This window comes from Oreochromis aureus, linkage group 18 (genome assembly GCF_013358895.1).
Source record: "Oreochromis aureus strain Israel breed Guangdong linkage group 18, ZZ_aureus, whole genome shotgun sequence".
NCBI classification, from domain to species: Eukaryota; Metazoa; Chordata; class Actinopteri; order Cichliformes; family Cichlidae; genus Oreochromis; species Oreochromis aureus.
Window position 1 is genome coordinate 27,212,503 of NC_052959.1, and position 10,167 is coordinate 27,222,669.

The window sequence follows — 10,167 nt, forward strand, 5'->3', positions numbered from 1 at the left end:
ATAAACGTATATTTTCATTGTATGTTTGGTCTCAAATTGTATATAAAATAGTAATAAGTATTAAAAGCCTTAAATATATATTCTCTGTACCTGTAAACACCCAGTGTTCAGAATCACATCAGGCTTATTTGTCACTATTTACTAATATTGTACAGAAAAAAGCCATCAGGTAATTATGGATTTTATGTAATGTTATGATTAATAATAATTAGTTACATCCTAGTGAGTTAAGGGGTTGCTTATCTCATGATGTTTTCCTTGGTGGGAACGAGTTTAGACTTGTAAATGATGTGTTTATGCTCTTGTGATAATTGACAGGTTTTATCTGCGCAGCTGCAGTTTATCTCTCCGACCACGCCGCACTCCTTCCACACTTCTCTGCTCCTGCAGCTTTTCTCTTTGCACGTTCGCACACAACTTCTACCTTTCCTCTCAGTGCAAATAAATGCTCTTTCGTGATTCACCGTTAGCTGCACTGCAGTCTGACTCACTATCTGTCTGTGGAGCACAACATGTAGGCATGAAAAAACACCAACACTGGATGGAGTTGATTTTTTTCCCCACAGGGCACAAGATATCACGTCATGTTAGAGAATCAATGAATTAGCAGATATGATTGTACAAGAAAATATTCAAAAATATTGTTTTCATATTTATATTAAACTGAACTTTTCTGAAAATTGTGCGCTCTGAAAGATCTCACTGTGAGAGTACCAAAAAATGTATAATCACTAAGCACCTACTCATCTGTTTATCCATGAATTGATCCAGTCAGACAGTCATGTGACAGTAGTGCAAAGGACAACATCCTGCAGATATGGCGCTGGAGCTTCACTCAATCAAACATGATTGATCAGGTGATTTGAGCATTTCTAAAGACGCTGATCTCCTGAATTTTCATTGTAAAGGTGAAGATAGATAGATAGCCAGCCAGAAAGGTGTTTGGTCTATCATCTGGACACAGGAAAGAGAACAAGGATACAGGAAACAGAGAAGAGTATTCCAAGGAAGAGGTTTGCAAAGAAGAAATGGGATGTGAGGCTGAATAACAAGGAAGGAGAAAGGATTTGCATCCACAGAGACCGACGTAGGGCACATCGGACATCTGAAGAAGCTTTTATGCAAACATGAAGCCGTGGATGCTTAAAACAGCTAAATCTAATTAGGGTTGGGCAGATAGGCACAAAGGATAGAAAGGCACAAGAATTAGGAAGCAAAATCAGTACAAGCCATGTGAATAAACTAACCTTCAGAGTAAAACAGGAAGTAGGAGAAAGGCATACCTACACAAGAAGACTGAAACTAAACATGATAAGAGAGACATTTAAATGTTTCCTGCCTTAGACTTTTATCAAATTATATTTTTTTGGTGCTTTGACAGTCAGTGTTTCATCAAATGCACCTGCTAATAAAACTTAACACATTCAGAGGTGTGTTAGTATAAAACAAAGGCTGAATTTTGTCACCGAACAACAATATTGAACATGTTGAACAATTATTAGTTAGAGTTAAATTGCCTTCTCTCCTCTCTGAGGCTGTGCTTGGCATTCAGTGATGATCCTATCACAGTGCCTGTGCTCTCTTCTGAAACGTGTGTCTCTTTTTCTGACCCCAGAAAGCTTTGGAGGTGAACAGAGAGGAATATGAACGTCTGCCAGGGTGGAAGCAAGTGAACTTAAAGAAGGCCAAAGGACTGTTTTAATCATGTTTTTAATAGGAGTTGGTACGTGAAGAGGTACAAGAGAGGACAGACGAGAGGGAGATGCGAGAAGAAGCCGCAGAGAGATGAACCTGCTTTCGATCTGATACGAGGAGAATGAGACTGGAGATGCACTCGCCTCGCTTATAGTGATGTTTTACTTCTCAACTTTGTCGTTACTTAACAAAATGAAATTCAAGCGGTATAACAAGCAGGTTAAAAAAAAAAGACACCTGGCTTTGGTGCATACATTGCTTTTATGTGTGTCATAGCACTAAAATCACCGCTTATGGACTCGTCAAAGAAAAAGACTTGGACGCTTGTTGTCAGAGTGCCATGCTGTGGTTGTGTATGTGTGCGACTGTATATAATGTTTGTGTGCAACGTTAATTTGTGTAAAACTGTGTGTAGGTGCGCCTGTGACTTTGTATCTATGTAAAAACGAGTCCTGTCGTGTCAGATGTTGTAAGGAAAGTCGTCACTTCTTCTGTCCACACTGTCTGGATGCTGCCAGGCCTCGTAGGTAACTCATATTGCTCAAAACTGCTGAAGTGACCCTGGCTTACTGGGCGCCGGAGAGTTTCATTAGGAGAGAAACAGCAGCTTGAAGAATCTGATTGTATAGTGCCTTGCTTTTTGTGTACAGTTTATATACAGAAATTCTAGTCTGCATTTTTAAAGACTTTCTTTGTGATATAAGACATAGTGAAATAAATCACAATAATGCTCAACTCAGAAGTGGAGTCATATGTGTCCTTGCTGCATACACTTTCATTTCATTGCATCACATCTCCAAAAAAAAAAAAAACATTCAGTCATGCTATCAGGAAAGAGTGAAGGGGGAAATTATAGCAACTAGTCCAATTATTTTTTTGCATAACTCTGTTTTTCCTTTTTCACTTTTTTTTCACAATTTTTTTTTCGTCAAGGAGCTGGTTCTTTTGTGGTTGTAATGAACTACTGGGCTCCTTTAGTTTTCAAAGTGTATTTAAGATTTTGTCTAGTCCATTAGGTGCTTAAAGGTTTAGAATAGGTTAGAAATGTTCTCTTCTTTTGATCTAACTTTAAGATTAAAATTTAAAAAATTATCATAAAATGTTGTCCCAATTCCAAAGACGCTGTGATGCAGAGTAGAATATAAATAGAAACTGAATGCAATGATTCTATGTTTTTTTCACAGCACAGCACAAAAAACATCAAATGTTTGAACTTAGAAAATGTACCCTTATGAGGGGGAAAAAATGTCAGTTTAAATTTCCTGGCAGCAACATGTCTCAGAACACGTGGGCCAGTGTAGCATCCCCACTTCTTTTGGAAACTACTGTTAAATGTTTGGGAACAGACGAGACCCGTTGCTGTGCTTCTGGGAGAGGAATATTGTTGGGACAGTGTAGTTTTTGTGTGTTTTTTGTTTGATGGTGCAATAAGTCTTTTCAGTTGGTGAAAGGTCTGCAAGTGCTCCTGAGCACATGCAGTGATTTCCATGACAGAATCACTCATGGAAATCACCGCATGTGCTGCTTGAGGCAGCCTCTCTGAATCTTTTGATGATATTAAGCACTGCAAATAATGAGATAAGCATAGAAAGGCCAGTTTTCAGAAACTCTAAGTTTAATGCAAGTTTATTTTGTGAAAAATCGAACTGATCCTATCAGGACAGCTGAAAAATCTTCTGCTGATTTAAGAAAAAAATTAGTTCCCCATTGTCCGAAGTCTCTGTGGATTAACTATCATCTCAAAATTCTTTTGCTATTCTGTTTGAGTATCAACTTTTAATTACAGTGGGGAGAACTTATAGATGTTTTTTCTTACTTTGAGATTTGTGTGTTGTGCTGAATAGTGTAAACTAAAGACAATTAAAATGTGGGGTACTATCTCAATATCCGGACATGGGGGTAAAAAATCTGTACTATCCCACAGCTGGACATTTGTTTACCCTAACGCACCTGCTTAGCCCGTGTCAGCCTGTTAGACTGTTTCAGCGCCCTCTGCCGGACACCATTTAGCATGACATTAGCTGGATTCAACAGTTTTACTACTGCATTTACTCAGTAACATTGGTGCTTATTTACCAAAATATTTTCTAGCAGAGAGCTGAACAGAACAGAGTCTGCGCAGACTTTGTCATGACGCGCATTGATCGGGAAGGGGTCCGGAGTCTGTGAGAGCGAACAGCGGGCTTTAGATTAACCGGACTTAGTAAAACAGTAATTGGATCCATCCGCCTCGGTAAGTTTTGTTTTTAAGACAGAGAAGGAAATCTGAAGACATGTAGGCCACTCCCAGTTATGCTTCTGTGCTCAGATGTTTTGAAAGTGTATACAAAATACGCTTCTTCTTCTTTCGCACAGCGAATACCTTCGTCAGACCAGGCGTGGAGATCTCTGCAGAAGTTCAGCACTATTTAAAGTATAGTTTATTTTCTGGAAGATTCACCCAGATTCTGCAGTATAGTTTCATGCTTAACAACCTAATTAAAAGTGCGTTTTTAAAAAAAGGAGCAAGCTTCGACTTTACTGTTTTCCTGCTGAGGTTTGTTTTTGCTTTACTGCGTTTGCGTCACACCGCGCTTAAATTTTGTTGCGCTTCTACCCTAAATTTTTTGGTAGTCTTTCTCCTTTGGTGAATTTTGAACTTTATTACAAGCATAATTTCAATAGACTGTAAAATTACTTTGAACATCATCTCGCTGAAGAAAATCAATCGAATATGATGGCGTCATATGGAAAATTTGCGCTTTCCTCTGTTTGTTTCTCGTTTGTTTCTGTATTAAATTGCACAATACAATCTTAATTGTGATAGATTATAGTGTTTTAAAAATATCAAAAATAAATTTCTGGCAGGTTGTTTCTTGTCTGTTTAACAATAATCACTAACGAAGAAGAAACACTATCACAAAACCTAGGGTAGAAGCGCAAAGATATTTAAACGACCTTTGGCCTAAAAAAAAAAAAAAAAAAAAAAAAAAAAACTTGATGTGGCCGCCTGTGTGATTGTGCGCTTGCCCAGAATTTGAGAGAAGATTGGTTGTTGTGTGGACATGATGCAAGAGCATGTCGGAGCACTGGGCTTAGGTTCAACACTGAAAGATCTGTGTCGCTTGACACTTTATTAGGTACACCTGTTTAACTGATTGTTAATACAAATACCTATTTAGCCGTCCAGTGGCAGCAACTCCGTGCATTTAGACATATAGCCATGGTCAAGACGACCTGCTGAGTTTAAATTGAGTATCAGAATGTAGAAGAGATTTTAATTTGCATTTGCAAAGAGGTCAAAGAACAAGGAGGAGCGCAACAACCGTCTGCATGGCTTTTAACAGAAAATAATAATAACAAACACAGAATCATTTATAGAAACAAGGTATGTACCCGCCGTGGTCACAGAATACAATCAGACAAAACAATCTGTACAGTCGAGTATATCTTGTAATAGAGGATTATATAAAGACATGATGCTATGGAGCCTTCCATTCAGCCATATCAAATTAAAACAGAATCTTTCATCACAACATATTAAGGACATCCGCACTCGTTGACATCATCAGGATCCAAGAACAAACTGCCATCGGTGAGAAAACGATGCTTTAGAACTGCCGCTCCCAAAGTCGAGAGTGCTGCAGCCCATTTAAAAAACAGAAAACCTAGCGGTGCCCACCCAATCTGAAATCCTCCCTCTAATTAAAATACAAAAGAAATGTATATATTTTCTTGAAAAACAAAAAACAAACAAACACAAACAACTCAGGCTGTTGGCTATAATTTGCTAATGTTACCCAATCATATGCATAATGTTAAGGCCAGTGTGTGACCCCGCCTGCCACAGGGATACAAATTTCAATACATGAGCAGAAAATTAAGGTCAGAGTAATGAATAATATGACAAACTAACCACCTCTTACTACCAGTTCGAATTCACTTTTTATATAAGTAAATTAACTTGTATGAATATGTAACTACACATACATACACATACTTCTGAGTAATTCCAAACCGAATTTCTGTTAATACTGTGGCCCACCCGCAGTACCTTTACAGCCCACCAGAGGGCCCCACCCCACACTTTCAAAGCAGGAAAAATACCCAGTGTATTAAAGCTTGTTTCTTTTTCTCTGCATCATTGGCATTAAATTTATGAAGTTTTACTACTGAAAATTTTGATATATCCCAGTAGACAGCTGAAGTAAAATTAATTAGGTTGCTGTTTGTAACAAAGCATAACTGTAAATTTCAGACTTTAAAATTTCATGTAGTTAAAAAGTTATGAGGTTTAAAAAATGCTGAGACATTAAAAAGTGCCACATTTTGTCCTAACACTGTATACTTTCTGGTCTGTAACTCCAGTAATCTACATAGTATGTAGCATCCCATCCTTAAATATCCTAAAGTTAAAAAAAAGTATCTGATTCTGATGGTGTCGAGTGGGAAGCATTCAAAGAATGTTTCTTTTTTATTTTCCTTGCAATGACCAATTTGTACAAATATTGGACATTCATGGAGTTCAGTCTTTGATCTTTCAGAAAAGATGTCCTCCCAAGTCAGGCTGAGGCTGCTGCCGAGCACCAGGTGTCTGTTTGATGAGCCCGTTCAGCTGAAAGTGGCCGGGCTGCGGTCAAGGCAGGTGGTCACTATCAGAGCCACATCGACCGACGAGAGAGAAGTGGTGTTCGGCTCTTCAGCCACTTACAGGGCAGATGATGGCGGAGAGGTCGACCTGAACAGAGACCCCTCACTCAACGGGAGCTACGTTGGAGTGCAGCCCATGGGTCTGCTGCAGTCACTGAAGGCAGACACTTTACACAAGTACTTCTTCAAGAACAAAGCTCTGAACCCTCACGTGGTGAAGTTTTCTGTGCACGAACAGGAGGGGGACGGCAGGATGCTGGCAGAAGAGACAAACGAGAGGTTTCTGATGGGAGACGGGGTCAGTCGGGACCCAATCAAAGAGGGGAACATACGAGGAGTCTTGTTTACACCCCCAGGTACTGTATGTGGTTTTCCACTTAGAAGTATTCACTATCATTACAGCTGTTTTTTTTTTTAAAGGTGGTGAAGGTATATAAATAAAAACTTTTTCAGCAAAGGATACATCACTTTTCTGGATTCATTTTCTCATTTATCTAATGCGTGAGTCCTGCTTGAGAGGGGAAATCAGTCTGAGTAGGCCAGGTTGAAATTCAATTTCAATTAAATTTTATTTATATAGCGCCAAATCACAACAACAGTCGCCTCAAGATGCTTTATATTGTAAGGCAGACCCTATAGTAATACATACAGAGAAAAACCCAACAATCAAATGACTCCCTGTGAGCAAGCACTTTGGCGACAGTGGGAAGAAAAAACTCCCTTTTAACAGGAAGAAACCTCTGGCAGAACCAGGCTCAGGGAGGGGCGGCCATCTGCTGCGACCGGTTGGGGTGAGAGAAGGAAGACAGGATAGAAGACGTGCTGTGGTAGAGAGACAGAGATTAATAACAGATGTCTTGAAAGATGTCTCAGTTCCTAAAATGCATCTGGAGGACAGATGCATTTTAGGGTGGCTTGTGAAATTAGCTGTAATCATATTTGCACAGCTGTGTCCTTTGTAGAAGTACTTATTGTACTACTTTGTGAAGTTATTTAAAAGTATCCTTAAATATAAAAAAAATGTCTTGAACACCTCTGAGATCATAAAATACAGAAGTAACTGGGCTGTAATGAAACTATATATGATGAAACTTACACCAAAATCATGATACATGTGTGAAAAAGATTTTTAGCCATATTTAAACTGGAATATATAGATGAAGTGTTGAATATGGATCTTTTATTGTAGGACTTTAGGTTAAAATTGCACATTATGCATGATTATAACCTACTACTTACATTAATCTTTTGTTGTCTGTGTTCTAGGAGAAGGTCCGTTCCCTGCTGTGCTGGATCTGGGCACCTTCATGTCTGAGAAAAGAGCCTGTTTGCTGGCCAACAAAGGGTTTCTGGTCCTCAGTACAGCTGTGTTCAATGACAGACAAAATATGAAAGAGATACATCTGGACCCCTTTAAAGAAGCTGTGGATTTCTTATGCCACCACCCCAAGGTGGGTCCAGTGGGTGACATTTAAGCCAGCAGCATAACATTACAAGAACCCATGTAACTGTGTGTTCAGACCGAATGTGAAGCAAATTTTTTTGGGGGGGATGATTGCATGCATAGTCTGTGAAATGCAGTGAACTGGTTAAAAATCAGTCAGGTTTGAAGAATTGCTTGGCAAAAAGTGAGATACTGCTTTAGGGAGTCCTAGTTATGTGTAGTTATGAGTTATGTGGCAGAACACTAATTTTTTCTTTACCGTTCCAGTTTAAATGCCCAGTAGGTCACAACTTTTAATACTTTGGAATTGCCAGTTTCTGAGCTCTTTGTGTGTTTATCACCTTTAATCTGTGCGTTATTTCACAGGCGGGCAGTAAAGGAGTCGGCGTAATATCAAGATCAAAGGGAACGGATATCGCGCTCTCTCTTGCTGCGTTCGTGCCTGGTGTCCAGGCCTTAGTTTGGATCAATGGCACCAGTGCCAGTGTGGGCACTCCCCTCTACTACAAGAAACAGCAGATCCTCTCACCCTTAATGTTTGACTTCAGCAAGGTGATTACCACCAAGTCTGGAGCAAACCTTATCAAGTATGCTATTGAAGATCCCCTGGAAGAGAAGAACAAAGGAAGCCTCGTCCCCATTGAACGAGCCAAGAGCCAGTTCCTCTTTGTGGCTGCAGAGGACGACCTCAACTGGGACAGCAAGGCCTACATGGACGAGATGGTGGAGAGACTGACGCGTCATGGGAAGGAGAACTTTGAGACTGTTTTTTATCCTGGAGCTGGACATTTGCTGGAGCCACCTCTGTGGCTCCAGCAAATGTCCCAGATTTAAACTCTGGGACTCCCGAGAGTCCCAGATTTAAACTCTGGGACTCCCGAGAGTCCCAGATTTAAACTCTCGGCCATTTGACCTTAGAACTGAAGAAGCTTCTCGGATGAGAGGTGAAACGTCTTCAAGCAACTTAAAGAAGTCCAGACGCTTTTCTTTGCAAACTCCTTTGACTACGATGACCTGGATGACTGAGAACCTTCACAGACATAGCGTTAAATAGCTTTATTTGCTATAATACCATGCTGTTTGTTTTAGCGTTGTGCTAAAACTTTTCAATTAAAGCATACTAACGCTAAGTCGTCATGACATAGCGCCTGGTATTGTAGCTCAACTGTTTCGATGTGTTTAGAAGCCGATGGACTCTGTGAACAGAGAGGGGGAGAGAGAAGTTTCTGCCCAGACGGAGCCTGCTGTTTTCTCAGTCCTGATTCTCTTCACTGCTGAGAGCTAACTGTTTAGCTGCAACTGCTAACTGCCCGTTTCTGACTACCCCTACTAACAAACTCATTGGACTCGTGAGTACTAACTGAACTAAAGTGCACGTGCTTAAACTCAAACTGAGCAGTTTTAGACCTCACTACACCCGAACTTAAAAACAGGTCTGCAACAAATACTATGCTTCAGGTTTAATATGGACAAGTAAATGTGTGTGTATGTGGGGGGCCCACCAGTACAAATATGTTTTAAGTTGATAGTAACTGTTTTAGTTGTACCCAGAGGTATTTCAAAGGTGAAAGCCATTCCACTCTAAAGGTGTAAGGTTTTATGACTGAAACCAGAGTTAGGACTTAAGAGACCTGGTGTTTTATTTTGAAAATCTTAATTTATATACCATGCAGTAATTGTTACATTGGGTTTTATTTTGGTTCATTTCATAAGAAAGTAACTGTTTTCAGTTTATTTTATTTTTTCCTTTCCCAAATAAATACCCAGTGAAGAATGAATTTTGTGTAAGATACAGTTGTGGTGGTCTTTATTAATCTAATTAGAAGGGATTGGTAGTCGTATATAGCAGTACTACGAACCTAGGCCCAATCTCACGCTAGCTTTTACCATAGCTTTGTAGGACCTGGGTTACAAGTAGAAACCTGTTCAAATTTAATACTGACCTAAATTACTGGATCGGATATCGGAGATAAATTTAAAAAAATGTAATCCGATCCATTAAATATCACAAAAGCACTTCACAAAACTTGCGACATGGCATAACTCAGCTCATAACCTTAGTACGTCGGAGCAGTATGCGGCTGTGGCGTGCGAGACCTCTCGGCGGTCTGGTTGAGTATTACTTTCTACACCAGGATCCTTTTCTACGTAGCTGACGGCTGGTAACTGCGCAGGGGCGGATCTAACAAAGTTTAGCCAGGGGGGCCGATAGGGCATTAACAGGGAAAAGGAGGGCACAAAGACATACTTTTCTTTCTTATTCTCATTGAAATTGTCTAGCTTTTAATAAATAATTATCTGACTCTTACACCCAACGTTTTAATCTGATGTAAAATGTATAGAAGTCCATTACTGAATATAGTAACTATTAAGTCTAATATACCCTAGTAAGCTATAGT

The 10,167-nt window shown here is 39.6% G+C and overlaps 2 protein-coding genes across 5 annotated transcripts in view; both read left to right on the forward strand.

The window, feature by feature from the left end:
• Positions 1–2,424, forward strand: part of LOC116332088 (supervillin-like) — a 71,713-nt gene extending 69,289 nt beyond the window's left edge. Inside the window, exon 44 of the mRNA XM_031754947.2 lies at positions 1,616–2,424. Coding sequence (XP_031610807.2) covers positions 1,616–1,702 — 87 coding nt within the window. The 3' untranslated portion in view covers positions 1,703–2,424. The remainder of the gene's footprint in view (positions 1–1,615) is intronic.
• Positions 2,425–3,768: 1,344 nt separating this feature from the next.
• On the forward strand, positions 3,769–8,687 carry LOC116332102 (acyl-coenzyme A thioesterase 1-like). 4 transcript variants are annotated; one of them, XM_039602252.1, is made up of 5 exons: positions 3,772–3,928; positions 4,051–4,108; positions 6,219–6,680; positions 7,591–7,775; positions 8,135–8,686. In XM_039602252.1, exons 3-5 carry the CDS (start codon positions 6,224–6,226, stop codon positions 8,600–8,602), a joined length of 1,110 nt encoding a protein of 369 aa, XP_039458186.1. In that variant the 5' UTR covers positions 3,772–3,928; positions 4,051–4,108; positions 6,219–6,223; the 3' UTR covers positions 8,603–8,686. The 4 variants fall into 4 exon arrangements, with proteins under 4 accessions (XP_039458187.1, XP_039458186.1, XP_031610822.2 ...); XM_039602253.1 differs by lacking the exon at positions 4,051–4,108 and having other exon boundaries at positions 3,769–3,928; positions 6,204–6,680; positions 8,135–8,687; XM_031754962.2 differs by lacking the exon at positions 4,051–4,108.
• The last annotated feature ends 1,480 nt before the right edge of the window (positions 8,688–10,167 follow it).